General features: G+C 48.0%; 1 protein-coding gene across 1 annotated transcript in view; it reads right to left on the bottom strand.

Moving 5' to 3' along the window:
- Window positions 1-25,745, bottom strand: part of LOC149435476 (uncharacterized) — a 43,079-nt gene that overhangs the window by 16,458 nt on the left and 876 nt on the right. The window contains exon 2 of the mRNA XM_089662625.1: window positions 4,612-5,028. Within this exon, the coding sequence (XP_089518751.1) occupies window positions 4,612-5,028 (417 nt within the window). The remainder of the gene's footprint in view (window positions 1-4,611; window positions 5,029-25,745) is intronic.

Below are 25,745 nucleotides of genomic sequence, written 5' to 3'. Positions count from 1 at the left end.
TGCCATTGGAAGCCATACATGCCCATGCCATCACACTGCCTCCACCCATGCCATCACATTGCCTCCACCATGTTTTACAGATGACGTTGTGTGCTTTGGATCATGAGCTGTTCCAAGCCTTCTCCACACTTTTTTCTGCCCGTCATACTGGTACAGATTCATCTTAGTTTCATCCATCCAAAGAATGCTTTTCCAGAACTGGTCCGGCTTTTTTAGATGTTTTTTGGCAAAGTCTAATCTGGCTTTTCTATTCTTCAGGCATATGAATGGTTTGCACCTTGTGGGTAACCCTCTGTTTTTGCTCTCGTGAAGTCTTCTCTTGATTGTAGATTATGACAATGATACGCCTACCTCCTGGAGAGTGTCCTTCATTTGTCTGGATGTTGTGAATGGGTTTTTCTTTATCATAGAGAGGATCCTGCGATCATCCACCACTGTTGTCTTCCATGGACGTCCATGCCTTTTTATGTTGCTGAGCTCACCAGTGCGTTCTTCTTTACTCAGAATGTACCAAACTGCTTATTTGGCCACTCCTAATGTTGCTGCGATCTCTCTGATGGATTTGATTAGTTTTTGAAGCCTTACAATGGCCTGTTTCACTTTCATGGACAGCTCCTTTGAACGCATGATGTAGGTTCACAGCAATAGATTCCAAATGCAAATACCGCACTTAGAATCAACTCCAGACCTTTTACCTGCTTAATTGATGAAGAAATAACAAAGGGAGTAGCCCACACCTGGCCATGAAACAGCTTTAGATTCAATTGTCCAATTACTTTTGGTCCTTTGAAAAAGGGCGATGGCTACTCTTAAGAGCTGTAATTCCTAAACCCTTCTTCCAATTTGGATGTACTGTACATACCCTCAAATTAAACCTGAGAGTGTGCACTTTCAGCCCATATCCATTATAGAACTAGAGCTTGAATATGTTTTGGTAAATACCTGAAAAATCTAAAATTGTGCCTGTGTTCAAATATATATGGACCTAACTGTAAATGTGCTACATAACAACAACCACATAATAACAGTGCCACGCTTTTCTCATACCACAATGAAATGTGACTTCAAATAATATTCCCAATATCACTGAACTGGTGAAAAATACTACAAATAATATGCAAAAATCTGGTGAAATAGTTCAGTAATTCCTTATTCATAATCCTTCCAAATAAAAATCTTTTCCATCAATATTCCTCATCTTCTTTCTTCATATACAGTGCACCTCCACCATCAGTGACCCTGTGCTGTGCCCTCATCTGAAATTTTTGACCTCACAACTAAGTTTGGTCAAAAATAACTTGTGTCCTCTAGGTGGACATATAGTGATGGTGTAACATCTACCGAAATCCTTCTTCCGTGTTGGTTCAGCGGCTTCTTGTAACTCCTTCTCCACCCAGCATACATGATCCAGGTGCTCCATTGCACCCAGTGATATTCGCATATATTGTTTACAGCTGACAACATCTAATAATGGGAAGCTCCTTTTGTATTCCCCTCTGTGATCTCTCTCCGGAGTGGGTCAGCTGACCGCAAGCGCCATGACGTCACCAAGCCCCTCCCCCAGGAAATATATTATTTGAAGTCACATTTTATTGTGGAATGAGAAAAGTGCCACACTGTTATTATGTGGTTGTTAAAATGTTTAATTAGTTGCAGTCTTTGGGCATGTTGCACATTCACAAAAAAGGTCATACTTGTACACAGGGCATGTGTAGCATGTCCAGTCCTCCCTGTCCCAGTACATGACAAGTCAGCTTTGATTAATCACAGCTGCATTGCTGTAACACAGAAAAGGTCCTGGAAGGTAGAACTGTCAAAAAAAAAGCAGCCTAACAATACTTATTAACAACATTTAAGAGCTGTCAGACGGTAGGAGCCTTCGTCGGGTGCAGAGCTTGACGTTTGGGTCAGTGGCTGGCATTCATTGTGACTGATGTTGGATCTACTTCGGGGGACAATTTTTTTTTTACTAAAAAACTTGTCAAAAACTCTTGTGTTTTTACTAACGTTTTACACTTTTTGGTGAATGAGTAGGGGTACTATGTACCCATACTCTTTCATATGGGGGGGCGGGATCTGGGGGCTCCCTTGTTAAAGAAAAACTATTTTTCTTTTTCTACATGAATGCCTGGTTGGGCTGTGAATGGATGAAAGGCACTGCTGAAGTAGGGGGTAGTCTCTGGGACACTTGCATGTGCCCTCATTTTTGTGGCTGCTGTTATAACACTACATGCTGGAGAAGTGTTTGGTACATCAGTATGTACTGCTCTACTGGTGCTGGTCTGTTGCAGTTCTGTAGGATGTTCAGTATGCCTGACTCTTAGTAGGGAATCATAGGTGGCTATCGGTGAACTGCTGATTTTGACAGGTTCATATTCTGAATCCGAATCTGAGAGTTCCTTCATGCTACCCCCATCTGTCATGCTCAGAATTTGAGACATCCTCACTTGTGTACTTTATTTGGGACGTTTGGCAGTGGTTGGCACTGAGGACACTGGTTCTGGCTAGCAATCAGGTTACTGACACAGTCAGGCTCTGGTGACATTGTATTGGTGTGACAAGGATCTGTTGCTGACTTGTGGCTCTGCCGACACTGGCACTGGTGTGGCTAGTGATCAGGACAATGTTGCTGGTTTGATTGGCTCTGCTGCTGGACTCTGATGCTGGTCTGGCAACACTGTGACTGGTGTGGTGATAAGGAATACTCTTGCTGGTCGAGCTTGTCTGGTGACCCCTGAACTGGTGTGGTAGAGTTAAAAACACTGTTGGATGGCTCATACTGGTCTGGTGACACTGTGGCCAGTGATTAGCAGTGCAGTTGCTGGCTGGGTTGGTGATGCCTACACTGGTGTGGTGGGAATTAGAAATACTATCATTGTTTCTGGTGTACACTGGTCTGGCAACACTGTTACTGATGTGGCTAATGAGTCCGACTCGAACATCCAGCCCATCTCTAGCTGACTGCACTCATTTAGGGACACTGTGACTGGTGTGGTTAGTGCTCAGGGACACTGTAAGTGGCACTGCGTTACACTGTAATACACTGACAAACTCACTGATAGTGAGGCTGGGGGGGGGGGGGGGGGGCTTGAATTGCTTCTCTCAGAGGTTACAGAAAAGTCTCATTGCTGGTCTAGGGCTAAATTCCTTCTCCATAGTAACACTGCTTCTACTAGAAAGTTAAAACCATCAAAAAAGTTCTAGACATTTTCACCATTTTTCCCCACACTTTGTTATCCATCCCTTATGCCATCTCCTCTTTCTCCTCTCTTGATTGGCCCAACAAGCTGCTTGCTATGGGGGCACTTGATAGGAAGGAGGAGCCAGGAGTGCCAGCGGGTGACCTGAGAAGAGGAGGATCCAGGCTGCTCTATGCAAAACCACTACACACAGCAGGTAAGTATAACATCTTTTATCACATAACACCACAACAGTACAACCAGTCTGTACAATCCGCGGAGAGCGGATATAGTGAATGCGGGGTCCGGGGAGAGCGGATACAGTGAATGCGGGGTCCGGGGAGAGCAAATATAGTGAATGCGGGGTCCGGGGAGAGCGGATATAGTGAATGCGGGGTCCGGGGAGAGCGGATATAGTGAATGGGGGGGTCCGGGGAGAGCGGATATAGTGAATGCGGGGGTACGGGGAGAGCGGATATAGTGAATGCGGGGTCCGGGGAGAGCGGATATAGTGAATGCGGGGTCCGGGGAGAGCGGATATAGTGAATGCGGGGTCCGGGGAGAGCGGATATAGTGAATGCGGGGTCCGGGGAGAGCGGATATAGTGAATGCGGGGTCCGGGGGAGAGCGGATATAGTGAATGCGGGGTCAGGGGAGGGGAGAGCGGATATAGTGAATGCGGGGTCCGGGGAGAGCGGATATAGTGAATGCTGAGTCCGGGGAGAGCAGATATAGTGAATGCAGGGACGCAGAGAGTGGATATAATGAATGCGGAGTCTGGGGAGAGCAGATATAGTGAATGCAGGGTCCGGGGAAAGCGGATATAGTGAATGCGAGACCCGGGGAGAGAGGATATAGTGAATGCGGGGTCTGGGGAGAGCGGATATAGTGAATGTGAGGCCCGGGGAGAGCGGATATAGTGAATACGGGGTCCGGGGAGAGCGGATATAGTGAATGCGGGGTCCGGGGAGAGCGGATATAGTGAATGCGAGGCCCGGGGAGAGCAGATATAGTGAATGCTGGGTCTGGGGAGAGCGGATATAGTGAATGCGGGGTCCGGGGAGAGCGGATATAGTGAATGCGGGGTCCGGGGAGAGCGGATATAGTGAATGCAGGGTCCATGGAGAGCGGATATAGTGAATGCTGGGTCCGGGGAGAACGGATATAGTAAATGCATGGTCCGGGGAGAGCGGATATAGTGAATGCAGGGTCCGGGGAGAGCGGATATAGTGAATGCGGGGTCCGGGGAGAGGGAATATAGTGAATGCAGGATTCGGGGAGAGCGGATATAGTGAATGCGGGGTCCGGGGAGAGGGAATATAGTGAATGCAGGATTCGGGGAGAGCAGATATAGTGAATGCAAGGTCTGGGGTTTAGGAACACTTTAAGTATAAAACCCTTTTTCAGTACCTACAGCATACCCACTACTTACCTGCTACTGTATTGTACACATTCAGAGTCCTGCATGCAGAGATGGTCTGTTTTAGGGAAGCGTGTTCCACCTCTACACCAAGCACGGCGCCGTCATCTTTATCTGCACTCGGGGTGATAGTAATGGAGCAGAGATACTCGTACTTTCCTATACAGGATTTTGTCATCTTAACAGGTAACAATGCTTGGTGTTCAGCATCTCCTTCCAGAAGAGGCAGAACAATAGAATTATTGGATGCTGTCCATTCTGTAGGTTCCCAGGAGGCAATAAACTGTTTTTTTATGGCATTACGTCTTTTCAGAAATACATTTATCTGGATTTCTTTTTGTCCGAATTGTGTTATCTGCCAAGTTAGAGTTGTTTTCTTCATATGAGTAATACGACGATCCCCTGAGATCTCAGATATAGTAAGAACATCTATAAAACAACGAGAAGAAGTAAAATACATTTCTAGTTCATTTTACTCTATATGCCTTATGAATGTATTAACCCCTCGCCTAAAGGGCACTTATACCCCCTCCCTGCCTACCGGGCACTTATACCCCCTCCCTGCCCAGGCCAGTTTTCAGCTTTCAGTGCTGTCGCACTTTGAATGACAATTGCGCTGTCATGCAACACTGTACCCATATGAAATTTTTATCATTTTTTTGAGACAGATAGGGCTTTCTTTCTGTGGTATTTAATCACCTCTGACTTTTTTATTTTTTGCTAAACAAACCAAAAACCACTGACAATTTTGAAAAAAAACCAAAAAAACACGTTTATGTTATAAAATTTTGTAAACAAGGTATTTTTTCTCCTTCACTGATGTGCGCTAATGAGGGTGCAGTGATGGACACTGATAGGAGGCACTGATGGGCACTGATGAGGAGGCACTAGTAGGTGCCACTGGTGGGCAGTGACAGGCATCACTGATGGGCACTGAAAGGCAGCACTCATATATGGCACTGATAGGCGGCACTGCCTGGCACTGTTAGGCGGCACTAACTGGCATTGATAGGTGGCACTGACTGGCACTGATAGGTGGCACTGAAAGGCAGCTCAGATGGGCACTGATATGTGGCATTGATGAGACACTGATGGGCACTGACAGGTGGCATAGATGACCACTGACAGCTGGCATTGATGGGCACTGACAGGTGGCACTTCTGGGGCCACACTGATCATCAGGGCACACTGATCATCAGTGCCCTGATGATGAGTGCCCATGTCCCCTCCAAGGAAAGCCAATTACCGGCTCTCCTCTCCTCTCGATCTGTCGGCGTGACAGCTCGTGAGGAGTGAAATGCCGATAACCGGCATTTCCCTATTTACATGTGATCAGCTGTGATTGGACACAGCTGATCACATGACCGAGCCAACATCTTCGGCTCTTTCTGTTGATCGGTGATCCGCTGTGTCCGAGAGACACAGCACACCGCCGATCGCCATGCGTTTCCGGAGCCGGTTAGAGTGGGAGGACATCATATGACATCCTCCCAGAACGAGAGAACCGCCTTGCACCCGCCATTACCTTATATGGCGGGCGGGAGGGAGCCGGTTAAAGGGCATCTTGATGGATAATTTGCTCATCATATCCCTTATAGTACAAATGTCAACCAAGAGATACAAAGATGTACACACATGAAAAACTCTGTACATTTCAACGCTCAGAGGTCTACCAAAGATGACCACAAATGATGTATGATATACAATGGATCATGGACTTTGCCAGGAATGTGTAGTAGATGCTGCCCTCCTTAACCAGGGAAGACTTGTGAAAACTACAAAAAAGAAAAATCAGGAGGGCGCAAAATGCCTACTGCATTATAAGCGATTTATTGTTCACAAAACAAAGATGCCAAATGGATACTCACAGAAGTGGAAAGTAAAATCACCAAATAAATACAAGATGCCACAGCAAGGGGAATCACATTTGGCCATGCACCCCAGCTAGGCTGGCAAGCTGACGTGTTTCGGAGGCGTACTCCTCAGAGCTATACTAGCCAACATCATGTTGGTGACACATCAGCTTGACAGTCCAGCTAGATTGCATGGATACACGCAATTCCCCTTGCTGTGGTATCTTGTGGTTTTTATGCTATTTTACCTTGTACTTCTGTTAGTATCCATTTGGCATCTATGTTTTGTGAACAATAAATTGTTGATAATGCAGTAGGCATTGCACCCTCCTGATTGTTCTTTTTGTAGTTTTCACACAAGAAAAAAAAGAAGTGACTTTTTGAAGGTGCTTCCTTTCTGCATATATACTGCTACTCCTAACACACACTATATTGCCAAACGTATTGTCCCCGCCCTCCCAATCATGGGATTCAGGTGTTCCAATCCCGTCCATATCATGTGATTCAGGTGTTTCAATCCCCTCCATATCATGTGATTCAGGTGCTCCAATCCCCTCCATGGACACAGGTGTATACAATCAAGCCCCTAGGCATGCAGACGGCTTCTACAAACATTGGTGAAAGAATGGGTCGCTCTCAGGAGCTCAGGGACTCCAAGCGTGGTCCCGTGATAGGTGGCCACCTGTGCAATAAGTCCATCCAAGAGAAAGATGAGAGACATGAGACCGAACAATGCAGAAGAGCTGAAGGCCGCTATTGAAGCATCCTGGTCTTCCATAACACCTCAGCAGTGCCACAGGCTGATAGCTTCCATTCTACGCCGCATTGAGGCAGTAATTGCTGCAAAAGGGGCCCAAACCAAGTACTGAGTACATATGCATGCTTATACTTTTCAGAGGTCCGATATTGTTCTATGTACAATCCGTGTTTTGTTGATTGCATGGAATATTCTCATTTTCTGAGATTGTGGATTTGGGGTTTTCATGAGCTGTAAGCCATAGTCATCACAATGATGACAAATCACGGCTTGAACTATCTTGCTTTGCATGTAATGAGTCTATCTCATATATTAGTTTCACCTTTTAAGTTGCTGCACTGAAATAAATGAACTTTTGCACCATATTCTCATTTTTTGAGTTTCACCTGTAAATGGACACAAGTCTGTTTACATTCACTGCACCATAAAGGGCAATGGATGTCCGATCCGGTCCGCCTGAAAAATGGACAGGCAGACTTGATCGGTCCACCCATGTGAAAGGAGCCAAAAGCAAGGATAAAAGAATACATAATTACAGTCCAAGAGTTGTTAGAGTAGTAATATTTTTGAAACATCTCCCATGGCCAACCCATGTATACTATAACTGCTTGCTGACTGCATCTCATGGATGTACGGCGGCAAAGCAGTCTTCCTGGATCATGTACCTAGTATGTGATCTGTGCTTCCAGGTAGGGGGTGTATGCTTGCGCCCGCCACCGTGACTGTACTGTGGCTATGGATGCCAGGTGATCCCCTTGTGTCAAAGAGGCAATTACTGACTTTCTTCACTCCGTGCAAAATTTGGGAATTTGAAGGAATTTGTTGAGAGATTTTAGGACCAGGATAGGGCGAATACCCCCCTTTGGGTTTGGGTACCATGAGCAGGTCGAAAACATCTTCAAAGACTCAGTAGGTAATATTTATTATACACAATAGGTCAGTGTATTACATGCTCAAGCCAGTACGTGATTCAAGTAATTTACTTTATGTTGCCTGCACAAAACACACTATGGAAAAGGGTGAGAGAACTAAGGAGACTCATTGAAGAGGGTTCCACCAAGCATAGTGTGCCTCAGCACTTCTCGCTTAAACGTAATAAGAATTTTAGGGAACTACAAATTTTTGTTATAGAAGCCATGCCCAGCCACCTCACAGATAATGAAAAGTTTCTAAAGTTGTGTAAACAAGAAACGTACTGGATACACAAACTGAACACTTACACCCCAGATGGACTTAATGAGGACATTGACACATACACAATAGATTAAGCAGAAAGGTCGTTGTAGGTGTGGCCTTGTGGCTGTCCGTTGGCTTATGCATGTGTTTATATAATTGACATACATAATTCTATATTCATACACACATCTCCAGGTTGTTTCCCCATCTGGTTATACTTTTTAGAGTTCTTTTTATTAATTTCTATTCCGTTCCTCAGAGAAACGATTACACAATTACTGGGTGTTTTCACCTCCCTAGTATGTGATCCAGGTCACCACATTGTTTTCATATTTATATTTCAATATTTTTATTGAGAAACAAGCATATTAAAGCGTAAAACAAGATGGCAAACAATAAAAGAGAAAAAAAAGGGCCCACCCGCATGGTGGAACAAGATGTAGAATCATAATCATAACACTGGTAGGTACATAAAAAGAGTAGCAGACAATAGCATTACAATTCACACAAAAAATGTCATAGCCATCAGAACATACAGGTTTCATAGATCAATAAACAAAAATTAAACCAAAACGAACCAAAAATAACAGAGAGAAAAAAAATGTTTCAACGAATAGTAGAAAAAGAGAGAAAGAGAGAGACGAAAAGGAAAGTACTCTTAAGTGAAAGAAAAAAAAAAAAATAAGAGGGGGGGGGGGGGGGGGGGAGTCAGCTGCCAGACACTCATGATACAGTAATATAATTAATCCAAGGATCCCAAGTCCTCTCAAATCTGGACACATCATCAGTGACGATACTCGTCAGTTTATCATTAACCATTATCCAGTTGAGTTTTTGTTTCACTCTATCCAGCAGGATCAAGGATTGCTTCCAACTCCTAGCTATAGTAATGCGAGCCGCCAATAAGATATATACAATTAATTTAATCAATCTTTTGGGAACATCAGAGGGTAGTATATTAAACAAGGCCACTTCCGGCGATCTACGGATATTAATTCTTGTCACTGAGTAAAGAAAATTAAATATGCGGATCCAGAACCTACTCACGACTGGACATTTCCACCAGACGTGGAACATAGTACCCTCTTGACCACAGCGTCGGAAACAGCCAGATGAAACGGAAGGATACATTATGGCTAGGCGAGCAGTAACCAAATACCATCGAAGTAGCGTTTTGTAGTTAGATTCAACAAGATCAGTGTTAATCGAAATCTTCGATAGGGCATGGGCCGCAGTCCGCCAGGTATCCAAATCTAATTAACTATTTAAATCCTGTTCCCATAGAATCATGTAAGATAATTTAGTTAGGGGATCAACCAACGAAGCATTAAAACAATGGACAAGCGACCTCGCATCATCCCACTTGCCCCACAGGAGACCTCGAGGGAAGTAAGCGCACAAGGTTCTGTGAGTAGTCTAAGTTTGCTATCAATAAAAGAGTGAAGTTGATGGTAACGAAATATCTCTCCACGAGGCATCCCACAAAAATTCACAAAATAATGAAGAGACCGAGGGCGAACCCCATCCAAATAATCCCCAATACGTAGCAACCCCTTATTAATCCACCATTGGAACCTCGCGAAAGATAAACCCGGGGCAAACTCAGGATTACCAAACACCGGAGCCAACGGGGTATGCGGAGAGAAGAAAGGTTTACGGGCTCGCCATCTATCCCACACTGACAATGAATGGGATAGAGTAGGACACAAAATAGGAGGGCGCAATCTACTGGGAAGCCACATGAGAGTACCAATAGCATATGGACGGCACGAAAGAGCCTCAATCCCAACCCATTGGGGGACATATCCCCTGGCCGTAGTACAAGATAGTTGTGCTATTTGGGCCGCCTGAAAGTATGTGAAAAGATTAGGGAGTCCCAAACCACCATGCCTCTTCAAAGAAAATAAGGTAGATTTGTTCAGCCTAGGGCGCCTTCCCCTCCATACAAATCTGGAGACTGCAGCCTGTAGTACGACTAGTTCTCGTTTGGGAATCAGAATTGGTAACGTCCTGAAATAGTATAATAATCTAGGTAGGAAGGTCATTTTAATAGAATTAATTCTACCGAACCAGGAAAGTGAAAGATCCTGCCAGGCTAGTAAGTCATTTTTAAGTCATTTGAAAAGCGGGAGATAGTTGGCCTGGTATAGCATCAATAAAGATTTAGTGAGGAGAATCCCCAGATAGGGGAGAGAACCAGGGGCCCAGTGAAAATCAAAGTTTTTCCGGCAGTAGCGAACCTCTGAATCGGGTAACGAGATATTTAAAGCAACAGTTTTAGATGAGTTGAGCGTAAGACCGGAGGCCTCAGAAAACCGATGAAACAGATGGAAGAAACCAGGCAGAGACGTTCGAGGATTAGATATGTACATAAGAACATCGTCAGCAAATAGGGCGCATTTATGAACCCTTTGACCACAGGTAACACCCTATATAGTGGAATCAGCGCGAATAGCAATCGTAAGAGGTTCCATCGCCAACGCAAAGAGCAACGGAGAAAGAGGACATCCCTGTCTAGTTCCTCGTTCTATCGAAAAAGGGACTGATTTATGTCCACGAATGGAAACTTGAGCTGACGGAGTAGAATAGAGGGCCCGGCAACAGCGTCGTAAAATAAGGGCCAAACCTGTCCAACGTTCTAAACAAATAGTCCCAGGACAGACTGTCGAATGCCTTCTGAATATCCAGTGACAGTAGTAAAATTTCCCTTTGCGACGATCCATCCCAATTGGACTGCACAACTGACAGCAAAGCTATAGTCCTCCTAATTTGGTCCGATGTTTGTCGACCACTTATGAATCCTAATTGGTCATCATGAATTTATAAAGCCAAGAAGTTATGGAGCCGTAGGGCCTGGATTTTAGAAAGGATCTTTAAATCACAATTAATTAAAGAAATAGGCCGGTAATTGGAGACCATAGCGGCATCCTTGAAAGGCTTGGGAATGACACTAATGAATGCCTTATTTTCCTCTGGGAGAACCACTCCCCCCTCCCGCAAATAATTAAAGTACAGGGCCATATGGGGTATCAGAATGTCCGGGAAAGCTTTATAGTAATTATTGGGAAGACCATCCGGTCCCGGGGCCTTATGAGAGGCCAGGGATTTCACCGCATTCCCAACTTCTTCACAGGAGATAGGTTGTTCCATTAGCTCCCTATGGGCCTCCCAGAGGGGGGGAAATGAGACTCCAAAAAAGCCTCCAGAAAGGAAGAAGAATAACCCCCGTGGGTGAACTATAAAGCTGAGAGTAAAAAGAATGGAATTTGTGGAGGATCTTACCCGGGTCCTGGGATAACGAACCATTGTCCAGTCTGAGCTTGGGGAGGGCCGTCTGGGAATGTCTAGGAGTCAGCTTGCATGCTAATAGGGTGCCAGGCCTGTCCCTCCAAGTAAAGAATTTATGATTAGACCAACGAAGTTGTTTATCCGCAGTGGTAGTAAGACATAAGTTAAGTTCCAGTCGGGCCTGGTCAAGTTTAAGTAACAAATCAGAACTGGGATGTTGCTTATGTTGAGCAACCAGGTCAGTATACAACTGAGTTTTAGTAGCAAGTAGGTCATTTCGGGCTTTTTTTAAACGAGAAGAGAGTTGAATAATATATCCCCTGACTGAGGCCTTATGAGCTGCCCAATTAATCGCCGAGTTCGTGTCCTCTGCTTTATTAAAATCAAAAAATATTTGTAGGTGTGAGGAGATTTCCCGACAATGAGAGGGATTACCCAAAATAAAGTCATTAAGATGCCAATGAAAAGCCGTCTTACCAGGAGTCACGGACGTCAAGGTGATAGAAACTGGGTCGTGGTCAGACCAGGGCGTGGAAAAGATTTTAGCAGTAACAAGTTTGGGGAGTGAATATTTATGAAGAAAAATATGGTCAATGCGAGAATAACTATTATGAGCCCTGGAGTAGTGGGAGTAGTCTTTGAGAAGTAGGATTAGCCTCCCTCCATGCATCAATAAAATCATATCGATATAAAAGTTGAGCCAATTTATGGCTCCGTCTAGAAGGAGGCTGAAGCGTACTGGTTTGGGAACGATCCAGAGTCTGGTCCAATGCTAGATTAGAGTCACCAGCTAGAATAACGTCACCCTCAAATTCTCCGACCAGAGTGCTTAGCAAAGATTGGAAAAATTCAACCTGATTGGCATTGGGGGTATAATAAATTATAAAAGTGATAAGGTTTCCTCCCAAGTGGCCTTTCACCAAAAGATATCGCCCCTCCTTGTCCCGGATAATTTTAGATTCGACAAAGGACACTCGGCGAGAAAAGCATAGGGCCACCCCCCGCTTTTTCTCTGTAGCATTAGCAAAAAAGTAGAGAGGGCAATTTTTATGAATATAACGTGGAGAGAAGGAGGGGGGAAAATGAGTCTCCTGTAAGGCAACTATACCTGCCCCAAGGGAGTGGTATGAGCTAAAGGCCTGTATGCGTTTGGATGGGGAAATGAGCCACTGAACATTGTGAGAAAGGAAGCGAATTTCTTCGCTAGTAGACCGTAAGGAAGACATGATAAATAATTATGGAACTAAGCATAATAAAGACCCCTCGTTCCTTAAGAGTATGAAGATCCCTAGAAGTCCTTAAATGTCGCCAGCTGACCCCCAAAAAAAATCAGAAAAAAACAAAGAGAAAAAAATCGGAAAAAAAAGAAAAAGGAAAAGAGAACATTCGGAACACAAAAGTCCAAATGACAAGTGACCGTGGTACACAAAACAGTACTAGTAAATGAATGAAACAATGTACCAGGAAATACAGAGCAATAGCCCTGTGGTGGAATAGATCTGCCCAGAGAAACAATCCCAGGGAAGAGTCTTCCAATCAGGGAGAGCGCAAAGACACTCTCCGGCACCGACAGCAATTATAACCCATCAACAATAAATCAAACGCACAGCGCATTGAACATAAAAACAAAACAATTAAAACCACCTGAAATGGTATTCAGCAAACAGATGCAATTAGCACCCCAAGTCCCACCCCTAGCCCATCCCCCCACACCAACACAGCAACAGCGGCCAACGCTCTTAAGAGCCACAGAGAGGCTGCCATCAACGAACACATCCCCGCGAAAAGTCCCCAAAAGAACACAAAAGTTCAAGAAATCCTCCCAGGTGGATTCCTGGACCCCTTCTTCTTAGATGATGGAGTAGTCCACAATGGCTGGAGCAGCGGAGGTCGAGGAGCCGATCCTGTAGGAGAATGGGACGTCGGACTGCGAGATATAATACCCAGCTGAAGCAGCAACTCCTCGCCATCCTGGAATGTAGCAAACCCATAGGACTTTCCATTAAGAGTGAACTGTAGACGAAAAGGGTAGGCCCAACGATATTTAATGCCCTTTTGAACCAAGTGAGAGAGAAGTGGCTTGAGGGATCGCCGCCTCTGGATAGTGGCCAATGAGACATCAGCAAAGATTTGTACCTTGTGCCCTGCAAGCTCTATATCCAGATTCTCCCTGCCATACCGCATAACCGCTTCCTTAACCTGGAAAAAATGAGGCTTGACGATGATATCTCTAGGAGGCCCCCCTTGCCGGGGGGGATCAGTGCCCGGTGAATGCGATCAATCTCAAGGTGAAGGTCATCAATAGCAGGCATAGCAGACCGCATGAGAGTGTGTGCGCAGCTAGTAAGCTCCTTAACCGACTCAGGAAGACCTCGAATGCGAAAATTGTATCGCCTGGCCCGATTCTCCAGGTCATCAATTTTAGAATACGCCTCCTCCAGGCGATTTTGTCGGTGATCATGTTAGAATTTTGGGAGATACTTTGGACTGTCGCATCAACTTTAGCCTCAATACTGTCTAGACGGTGGCCCAAGGCCTGAAAATCCTGCTTAAGATCAGCCGCCAGTTTTAAGGTAGCTCTGTCTAATTCGCGTTGCAGCAAATCTGTGAACCGAACTATCAAAGTCACATCACCAGAGTATAGAGGTGGGTCAGGAGGAATCGTTGGCAAGGAAGCCGGGCTATTATCCGCGGGCTCAGGACCGCTATGCTGGCTTGAAAAAATGGCAGCTATTTCGCTGCTCAAGGGCGAGGATGCAGGGGAGTCATGGCTCAATGAACAGGCCGAAGCTTGGGACTCTAGTGGCACAGGGCTGGAGGGTGAAAGGGGGGGCTGCAGGGAGTCACTCACCCCAGCTGATAATGCTGCTGCAGTCCTCCCTGGACCAGCGTGGGACGAGGAGCCCATCTTCTCCCTCCGAGAGAGAGGTGCTGCTGCAATAGAGGCAGAGGAGGCACCAGGAGCCGCGGGCGCCGATCCGGCCGCCATCTTGGATCCCCCAGTCCCCGCAGGGAGCCGCAGCTGGGAGCCTCCACGGCTCTTCACCGCCGTCTTTCCGGGCATATTAACAGGTGCCCGAGATCCGGAGAAAGGCGGGGGGGCCCCGGGGGTGAAGCGGCACTATGCCCTTTTATGGGCTGCTGTCAGTGCCGGAGATGTGCGGAGCTAGTGCCGGGACATCCGATCCCGGCGGCCGCGCATGCGCACTCTTTGTTTTCATATTTATATGTATTTATGTGTTCATTTTCATTATTTTAATTTTTTGTACTTTTTTTTATATTTACATTTTTAATTGTGTTGTAATTGTCTCTCTTTATAGATCGGATGTTTTTTCTCTTTTTTCAATATGTATTCTAATGGGGCTTTCACTGTATACATGCGTGGAGTCTATTTATTGATGTATCGCAAAGTGGTGTTTTTAGTTCTGAGCATATGGTTTATAATAATTTTCTGCTTTTATCTCATGTTACCATCATATTTTCTGTCCCCATCATGATAACATTTATCCCAGGCTTAAAGCAGAGCTCCACCCAAAAGGAGAAGTTCCGCTTTAAAGACTGGTCCTCTGCTCCCCATTAAGGGTTTGCTCCTTTGGGGAGCGGGTACCTGAAATTAACAGATACCCTCTCCCAATTCTGCTGCGATCGGCTAGGTGATCAGAAGCGGAAGTTGTCCTCCTATCTTCCGCTTCTGATCACCTAGCCGATCGCAGCAGAATTGGGAGAGGGTATCTGTAGTCTTCTAGGACACGTGATAGGTCCCAGAAGACTACAGGACCATTCAGAAAGAACAGCATCACGCATGCATGCGCAGTGGTCACCTGGCTGTGAAGCTGCAAGGTGTCACAGACAGGTGCCCACACTGAAGATACTGGCGCTGGAAACACAGGACAGCCGGTGAGATGGGCTACAAGGAGGACACCACAGGATCAAGGGACTGGTGAGCGGCTGTTTTTCAGCAGATACAGTTTTTGTAGCTGCTTATTTTTTTACAGTTTGACTGGAGCTCTGCTTTAATGATCTCTGTTTGTAATAATCAATCACAATTGTATACAATGTATCTCACATGACTGATAGGCTACAGGGGTTAACTGAATCAAAGCCTCCAAACGTTGCTGCAGAGACCTCCTTCCAGCACGATGCCCAACTTCCTGGATTCTGATTTGATGTTCCTTCCTGTGACACAGTTTCCTGTAATGTCATTTCCAGTCTGGTTGACAACTCTTCCTGGTTTGGAATACACACTATTCACCATTGGCATTTTTTCCTCCCGGCTGGTCCATCCATCCTCTCATCCTTTATTCACTTGGAGGCCACAGGCAACAAAGATGGTACCTCACTTCTCGAGCAGTGAGTCAGATGTGAGGTGTGGATTTGTTACACTTGTTGTTTCAATCATTTTATTTAGGTTGAAAATAAGAAACAGGCGATACAAAATAGAATGTAGATATGCATTACAGAACATTGAGCGTAAAGGTTGCAGATAGCAACACCAGTCGCTGGGATGTTGACAACAAGGCCTTAAACATGATCCACATACTGTAGGTGAAAGAGCGGGTAAGATAAAAAACATTCTAGTCTAATCTCCACTAAAGAGGACGCTAAAATCCTATGCATGAAGGGTATCCATCTTGGTCAGCAGTCCTGCAGGGTCATTAGACCACATCTCTCTCTATACAAAAAGGTATCACTTGTGGTGAACAAGTGGATAAACATGAGTCAGGGTAGGTGTCCTGACAACAATGACCAACCTGCATTACAAGGAGGAAAAAAATGTGGAAAGTAGGAATGAAAAAAGAAGAGGAATGTGAAAAGAGGAAGGAAAATCGCCTTCACAGCTGGGAGCCACCCCTAGGTGTCTGGTACTTGTAGATAAGATAGACAGAGGTTCCAGACCTTATCAAATAAGGCTTGTTTATCCCAGAAGGCACTCAATCTTTTCATTCAGTATGATCCAGGTTAGCTTACACTTCATCAAGGCCAGGTCAATCACCAGACTTTTCCAGGCTGCCGCTATAGTGATTATTAGAGATGAGCGAAGTATTCAAAAATTTGATTCGGCTGATTCGCCGAATTCGCGGAATAAATTCGATTCGAGTCGAATATATTCGCTGCAAATTTAACTTATAAAAAGGGTGTTTCTAGGCTTCAGAGAGCCTTTATATTAGTGCAGAACACTGTACCTTTAATTTAAATGCCCTTGGAGTCTGCTGGGGAAGAGAAATAATACTGTCAGTCAGTATGACATGCAGATGAGTGCCGTCGATCTTAGAATCACCGCACACTTCACTCATTTGGGCAGTCACGGGGCCAAAACCAGAGTGTGGAGCCACAGTGTGGCGGTGGAGGCAGCAGCAATGGGAGGCCATACAGCACCCTATGACAAAATGGAACCCACCAGCAGTGTGAGGAGACCTGAAAGTGGCACATGGCAGAGTGTGGCGATGGAGACAGCAGCAATGGGAGGCCGTACAGGGACCCATGACACACTCTGGACCTGGCAGCAGCATGAGGAGGCGGTACAGGGGCCCATGACAGATGACGGGCCTGGCAGCAGCATGAGGAGTCGGTACGGGGGCCCATGGCAGATTACGGGCCTGGCAGCAGCAATGGGAGGCCATACAGCACCCTATGACAAAATGGAACCCACCAGCAGTTTGAGGAGACCTGAAAGTGGCACATGGCAGAGTGTGGCGATGGAGACAGCAGCAATGGGAGGCCGTACAGGGACCCATGACACACTCTGGACCTGGCAGCAGCATGAGGAGGCGGTACAGGGGCCCATGACAGATTACGGGCCTGGCAGCAGCATGAGGAGTCGGTACGGGGGCCCATGGCAGATTACGGGCCTGGCAGCAGCAATGGGAGGCCATACAGCACCCTATGACAAAATGGAACCCACCAGCAGTGTGAGGAGACCTGAAAGTGGCACATGGCAGAGTGTGGTGATGGAGACAGCAGCAATGGGAGGCCGTACAGGGACCCATGACACACTCTGGACCTGGCAGCAGCATGAGGAGGCGGTACAGGGGCCCATGACAGATTACGGGCCTGGCAGCAGCATGAGGAGTCGGTACGGGGGCCCATGGCAGATTACGGGCCTGGCAGCAGCAATGGGAGGCCATACAGCACCCTATGACAAAATGGAACCCACCAGCAGTGTGAGGAGACCTGAAAGTGGCACATGGCAGAGTGTGGCGATGGAGACAGCAGCAATGGGAGGCCGTACAGGGACCCATGACACACTCTGGACCTGGCAGCAGCATGAGGAGGCTAATAGTCGTCTCCCCACGCTGCTGCTGGGGGGACTTTTTAACATAGGCCTCTGTATGGCCTTCAATTTAAGCTGCTTACGCTTCGCCACTCTGCCATGGGCCCCTGTACCGCCTCCTCTTGCTGCTGCCAGGTCCAGAGTGTGTCATGGGTCCCTGTACGGCCTCCCATTGCTGCTGACTTCATCGCCAGACTCTGCCATGTGCCACTTTCAGGTCTCCTTACACTGTTGGTGGGTTCCATTTTGTGCTAGGGTGCTGTATGGCCTTCCATTGCTGCTGCCTCCACCGCCACCCTGCGCCATGTGCCTCTGTCGTCTGCTCACGCTGCTGACGGCTTCCGCTTTTTAACCGAGGCCTGTGTTTGGCTTCCGAATACTGCTGCATCCACCGCCACCCTGCGCCATGTGCCTCTGTCGTCTGCTCACACTGCTGACGGCTTCCGCTTTTTAACCTAGGCCTGCGTATGGCTTCCGAATACTGCTGCCTCCACCGCCACCCTGCGCCATGTGCCTCTGTCGTCTGCTCACGCTGCTGCCAGGTCCATACTGATTCATGGCCCCCTGTACCGGCTCCTCATGATTGTGGTTCAGCGGGTTTGCATCACTTAACGGCAAATCGTTGACAAACGCTGGGACGTTCAGTGTTGTGCGCATTAAGCCAGACACCAAAGGGCAGCACAGACCTGTTATTACTCGCTCAAGCATGGCTGAACAAAACCAGTCTCTACCACAAATTGGACCCAGACCTGCCCAGGGTCTCGTAAGTAGATTGCACGGAGGAGTAGAGTTCGTTATTGGAATTAACTGTGAGGGACTTTTAAACCTAGGCCTGTGTATGGCCTTCAATTGAAGCTGCTTCTGCTCCGCCACTCTGCCATTGGACTCTTGATAGTCGTCGTCTATCAAGAGTCCAATGGCAGAGTGGCGGAGCAGAAGCAGCTTCAATTGAAGGTCATACAGAGGCCTATGTTAAAAAGTCCCCCCAGCAGCAGCGTGGGGAGACGACTATCAAGAGTCCAATGGCAGAGTGGCGGAGCAGAAGCAGCTTCAATAGAAGGCCATACACAGGCCTAGGTTAAAAAGTCCCTCACAGTTAATTCCAATAACGAACTCTACTCCTCCGTGCAATCTACTTACGAGACCCTGGGCAGGTCTGGGTCCAATTTGTGGTAGAGACTGGTTTTGTTCAGCCATGCTTGAGCGAGTAATAACAGGTCTGTGCTGCCCTTTGGTGTCTGGCTTAATGCGCACAACACTGAACGTCCCAGCGTTTGTCAACGATTTGCCGTTAAGTGATGCAAACCCGCTGAACCACGTTCATGAGGAGCCGGTGCAGGGGGCCATGAATCAGTATGGACCTGGCAGCAGCGTGAGCAGACGACAGAGGCACATGGCGCAGGGTGGCGGTGTAGGCAGCATTATTCTGAAGCCATACACAGGCCTAGGTTAAAAAGCGGAAGCCGTCACCCGTCAGCAGCTTGAGCAGACGACAGAGACACATGGCGCAGGGTGGCGGTGGATGCAGCAGTATTCGGAAGCCAAACACAGGCCTCGGTTAAAAAGCGGAAGCCGTCAGCAGCGTGAGCAGATGACAGAGGCACATGGCGCAGGGTGGCGGTGGAGGCAGCAGCAATGGAAGGCCATACAGCACCCTATCACAAAATGGAACCCACCAACAGTGTAAGGAGACCTGAAAGTGGCACATGGCAGAGTCTGGCGATGAAGTCAGCAGCAATGGGAGGCCGTACAGGGACCCATGACACACTCTGGACCTGGCAGCAGCAAGAGGAAGCGGTACAGGGGCCCATGGCAGAGTGGCGAAGCGTAAGCAGCTTAAATTGAAGGCCATACAGAGGCCTATGTTAAAAATAATAACATGTTTGGGGCATGATTCATGGCGGATTTAGTCAGTTGTGTCAGGAACTGGTGGTTTGAAATCCAGACTAATCCACGCCTGATTCATTTTCACAAACGTGAGTCTCTCCACACTTTGGGTGGACAGTCGTGTCCTCCGCGGAGTTACAATACCTCCTGCCGCACTAAACACGCGCTCCGATGCCACGCTACTGGCCGGGCATGACAGCCTTTCAAGGGCAAATTCAGCTAGTTGGGGCCAAAGGTCAAGTTTCGTTGCCCAGTAGTCAAGGAGATTGTCTACCTCGGTTGGCAGGGTGCTGTCCAAGTAGGCCCGAGCCTGTTGTTTGAGGTCCTGCTCCAGGTCCACCTGATGCTGCTGCTGCTGCGGCTGGTTAGTAGTTTCCTCACTGCGCTGGTGAAGAAAGCTACTCATCATCGACTGCAGACTGAGGCAGCCGCTGCTGGTGGAGCTGCCACTGCTCCTACCACCCCACCCCTCCCCTGCTGCCATGGCAGCGGAACGCGAGCGCACAGGGCCCACAGTGTCTGAGGATGGACGTTGGCGCAGAAAGGCAGAGACCAACTGACTACATAGGTGGTTTTTATAGTACTTTATTTTGGCCTCCCTCTCAGCAGGTGTGAAAAAGGCCACCATTTTTGAACGGTAGCGAGGGTCCAACAAGGTGGACAGCCAAAAGTCATCCCTCTGTCTGATGGTTATTATTCGGCTGTCGCTACGCAAGCAACCGAGCATGCTATGGGCCATTTGTGCCAAGGAATGCGAGGGACTCCCTGCCTCCATCTCCACAGCATACTGCCACGGTGCGTCTGGGTCCTCTGTCTCCTCCTCCTCCTCTCCCAGATGCTCCTGCTCCTCCACTCCTGTCCGCTGAGTGGAAAAACCACCCATTTCACTCAATAATTCCTGAGCACCAATGTCCTCCTCTACCTCCTCCTCTTCTTCCTGTCCTGCCCCCACAGGGGTCATGTGGCATTGAGATCTGTGCGCCACGTCTACCGCAATCTGACCAGCCATTGTTAACAGCATTTATGTCAGGAATGGACTGGCCAGCAATGGTGGGACTCACCTGCCTGTTGATCTGCAGTACCAGGGCTGGCCAGCGGATGCTCCCAGCAATCAGAGACTCAACTTTGCAGCTAGCTAACACCTGGAACTGATTATGCTGGGGTATTTAAGGGATGGCCAGACCCACAGACTCTGCCTTGGTGTTGTGTTTGTCCTGGGCCCTGTATCTGTCCTGCATTCTGTTTCTGGTCCTTTGCTGACCCTGCCTGATCTGAACTGCTGCTGACTTCTCCTGCTCTGATCCTGGCTTGTGACCCTGACCATCCCTCTGCCTGACCCTCTGTACTACGCTGCTTGCTACCTGTTCTGATCCCTGGCTTGTGACCCTGACCATCCCTCTGCCTGACCCTCTGTACTACGCTGCTTGCTACCTGCTGAACCTGGCCTGTGACCACGACCATTCTCCGCTTGCTCCCCCTGTACCTACCTGCCCAATTGATATTGACCCGGCCTGCCTGACGACGCTTGCTTGTATGTACTGTTATCTGTGGGTGGTTGGTTGGGTTTGTTTGCACTGTATTATGTTTAGTATTGCACTGCGTTTATGTTTGTATTGTTAGTGTTAATAAATTACATTGTTTATAACTTATCTGAAGTCTGCGTTTCCCTGCTTCAGTCACACACCTCTGGTCATACCTGGGAGCCCTGACAATTTAACTGAGGCTGAGGACACGGCGGAAGAAGAGGTGGTAGAGGCGGACATCTTTGCTGGACCAAGGACGTGCAAACGTGGAGGCAAAAGCGGCGTGACCTGTCCAAGTTGCTGGTGCGGCTGTGCCGGCACCACATTCACCCAGTGGACCGTAAATGACATGTACTGTCCCTGACCGTAGTTACAGCTCCACACGTCGGCGCTGCCGTGCACTTTGGCAGAGACCGACATGCTCAAAGACTGGCCCACCATCTCTTCTACATGTGAATGCAGGGCTGGCACTGCCTTTTTGGCGAAGAAATGCCGGCTTGGCACTCTCCACCGCGGCGCGGCACAAGCCATCATTTCTCGGAAAGGTGCTGAGTCCACCACTTGGAAAGGGAGGGACTGCAGCACCAGCAACTTGGACAGGAGGACGTTCAGCTTCTGCACCGTCGGGTGCGTGCTCGCAAACTGTTGTCTCTTGGAAACGGATTCCAAGAAAGACTGCTGACGGAATCCGTGAAGAGGAGTAGCAGGAGAAGGAGCATCTGAACGAGCGGAAGATGCCAACGAGCGACAACTCCCCTCAACAGAGGTGTTGGAGCCTTGACTGGCTGATAGAGGGCGATTGACGTCGGGTGACGGAGCAAGTAACGGAGCGGGTGATGGAGCGGGGGCTGGGGCAGGCAGAACCGCCGTATTTTTATCACGGTTTTCCCAGGCCACCGAATGGCGACGCTGCATATGCTGACGCAACGCTGTAGTCCCAACATGGGCCCCCTGGCCACGCTTGACTTTCTGGCCACATAGTCGACATACGGCTACGTTTACTTCCTCGGGCGGCTTGAGGAAAAATTGCCACACCGCCGAGTAGGAAACTTTGCCCCCGCTACTCCTCACTGGCTGACTGCTACTTCCTCCGTGCACACCGGCACCACTACTGGCCGTGGTGGTAGGCTGCAGTGGAGCTGGTGCTCTACTCCGTGGCCGTTTGCCTCCACTGACACTGCTGCGACCCTGCTGCCTCCTGGGCAACCCACCGACTGTTTTGCTCGCTGCCAAGCTGGCACCCTCTTCTCCTGATGATGCGGAAGCAATAGCCTGATGACGACGAGGCTGCCAAGTGCGATCAGCCTCATCATCATCAATTAGGGTCTCCGCCTCACTACTAGCCCCCTCGGCTGCGTGTGGTCAGGAGACAGACCTGTCTCTAGACCGGCTACCGAGCCACTCTCCTCGCCAGTACTTCTTCGCCTGGCTGCTGAAGAGGCGGATGTCTCCCCCCGTTCCTGACCGCCCTCTGTTAGCTCTTCCTCACTGTACAGTGGGGCTGAGCCCACAGCATGCGATACTTCGCTTGGTGAGGGAACACCAAAGGACAGGGGCAGGTAGAGGACACGTGATTTCAGTGGGCTTCCTCCCGGGCCATGCCAACTAACGGTTGTGTCTGACGTACCCACCGACCGTTGGCTGTAGGTGTCAGAGGTGACCTGGGAAGAGGAAGACGACCGAGCCAACCAATCGATGACGGCAGGGTTGTCGGTGGAGACACGACCGCTGGATGACACCGGGAGCACTGGCCTCTGGCTGCGACTAGTGCTGCCTCGACCCCTTCCTCTGCTGCCACGTCTGCTCGCTCCTGAAACATTGCCTCCTCTGCCACTCCTCTGCGTGTTGTCTGACATACTCTTTAATTCAACGATTCTGTGTCCCTGAGTAACGATTCTGTGTCCCTGAGTAACGATTCTGTGTCCCTGAGTAACAATTCTGTGTCCCTGAGTAACAATTCTGTGTCCCTGAGTAACGATTATGTGTCCCTGAGTAACGATTCTGTGTCCCTGAGTAACGATTCTGTGTCCGAGTAACAATTCTGTGTCCCTGAGTAACAATTCTGTGTCTGTCCCTGAGTAACGATTCTGTGTCCCTGAGTAACGATTCTGTGTCCCTGAGTAACAATTCTGTGTCCCTGAGTAACGATTGTGTGTCCCTGAGTAACGATTGTGTGTCCCTGAGTAACGATTGTGTGTCCCTGAGTAACGATTGTGTGTCCCTGAGTAACAATTCTGTGTCCCTGAGTAACAATTCTGTGTCCCTGAGTAACGATTCTGTGTCCCTGAGTAACGATTCTGTGTCCCTGAGTAACGATTCTGTGTCCCTAAGTAACGGTTCTGTGTCCCTGAGTAACGATTCTGTGGCCCTAAAGTCTCTGTGGCCCTAACTCTGTCCCTCAATACAGACAGGTCTGTCTCTCTTGAATGACCGGAGGCTAATGGAGAATTCTAAGATGGCCGCGATTTATAGCTCCACCATTACACAGTGCTGGCTGGCTGGCTGCTGATTGGCTAATGCGATCACATGTCATGAATGAATGCATTATGGGTCAGCGCGCCTTGTCTGCGCGCCTTCCCAGAGATCCCCGCTTCGTCGCCACACATGTCGCCGCCATTTTTGGGAAAATTTGATTCGTGCATCCGAAGTTGGCTAATCTTCGGATTCGTTGCGAATCGAATATTTCCCAATATTCGAAACGAATTCCACTTCGCCATGTTCGATCCGCTCATCTCTATTCAATACAATCAGATCTGTAGCAAGATTGAAAGTGTTGTTTTTTATACAAAAATATTTCTTCACATATGAACAATACAGATGAATTTTAACCGCTTCCCCACTACCCTATAGCACAAATACTGCTAGAGGGCGGCAGGGCTGTAATTTGGGTACTGCGGTGCATGACCGCACAATTGTCAGTTAAAGTAACACAGCGCCGTATCACAAAAAATGGCCTGTGCAGGAAGGGGGGAGACACAATATTAGAATTCCCCCCAAAAAATAAAGGAGTAGGAAGGGGTCTCCAATGCACCCCGGGAATCACCTCAGGTAAGCACTGGAACTGCCTAGAAACCAGCAAAGGAGAGAGAGACAGAAGGTGTGGCTTGTCTATGTCTATTATTATTATTATTATACAGTATTTATAAAGCACCAACAGTTTGCTCAGCGCTGTACATTACAAAGGGGGACAGAACATGTGACAGAACAATAACAATACAATGCAAAACATGAGGGGTTCGAGGGCCCTGATCCTTGGAGCTTACAATCTAGGAGGGAGGGGATGGTGGCACAGGAGGAGATAGCTGTGGGGGATGGAGTGGTAGGAAAAGTGGAGGAGGTCGGCAAGTTAGCAGGGGGTGGGGTAGGCTTCCCTGAAGAGGTGGGTTTTCAGGGTGCGCCTAAAGGAGAGGAGAGTAAGTGATAATCTGATGGGTTGGGGCAGGGAGTTCCAGAGGATGGGTGACACCCTGGAGAAGTCCTGGAGGTGGGCATGGGAGGAGGAGACCAGGGAACTAGAGAGAAGGAGGTCTTGTGAGGAGCGGAGTGTGCGTGTTGGGTGGTAATTGGATATTAGGTCGGTAATGTAATTTGGGGCAGTATGGTGGAAAGCTTTGTACATCAGTGTTAGGATTTTGAATTTAAAGATTGGACTTGGGGCTGGAAGGATAGGTTGGAGTCCAGAATGACACCAAGTACTCTGGCCTGCGGGGCGGGTTTGATGGTGGCGTTGTTGGATGTGATGGAGAAATCAATATGGGGTGGTGTCTAGGCTGGGGGGAAGACAAGAAACTCGGTATTGGAGAGGTTCAGTTTAAGGAAGTGGAGCGACATCCAGTCTGATATGTCGCTCAGTAGGTGTGTGATTCGGGCAGAGACTGAGGGGGTGAGGTGGGGGGTTGAGAGATAGATTTGTGTGTTGTCGGCATAGAGGTGGTAGTTGAAGCCGTGAGAGTGTATGAGTTAGCCAAGGGAGGAGGTGTAGGTGGAGAAGAGAAGGAGCCCGAGGACAGAGCCTTGAGGGACCCCAACAGAGAGGGTCTATTATATATATAAACCACAAACTAATGTATTAATCCCACCGGATTGAATGACAGAAAATGCGAAACACCCAAATAGAGGGGAAAGGATGAAATATTGTACAGTCCTCAGCTGGGTAAGTCTTCCTCACCATACGGCCCCCACAGAAATCTATAAAGAGGTGCAACTCAATAAAATAATAAATAATTCCCATTTCCTCACAAATCGCACACTTATATAGGGGGGTTTGTGGCTGAATTCTGTAATAAGGATGTCGGCAAACATATCGGAAACCTCCCACAATTTCTGCAATAGTTTATATATGATATATACAGAAGATGGTGTAAAATATCGTATTGTCTCGATATTTTATT

The sequence above is a fragment of the Staurois parvus genome, unplaced genomic scaffold (genome assembly GCF_062004578.1).
Source record: "Staurois parvus isolate SC_StPar_1 unplaced genomic scaffold, SC_StPar_1.0 ptg001505l, whole genome shotgun sequence".
Lineage (NCBI taxonomy): Eukaryota > Metazoa > Chordata > Amphibia > Anura > Ranidae > Staurois > Staurois parvus.
This window is presented reverse-complemented; position numbering and strand designations above follow the sequence as displayed.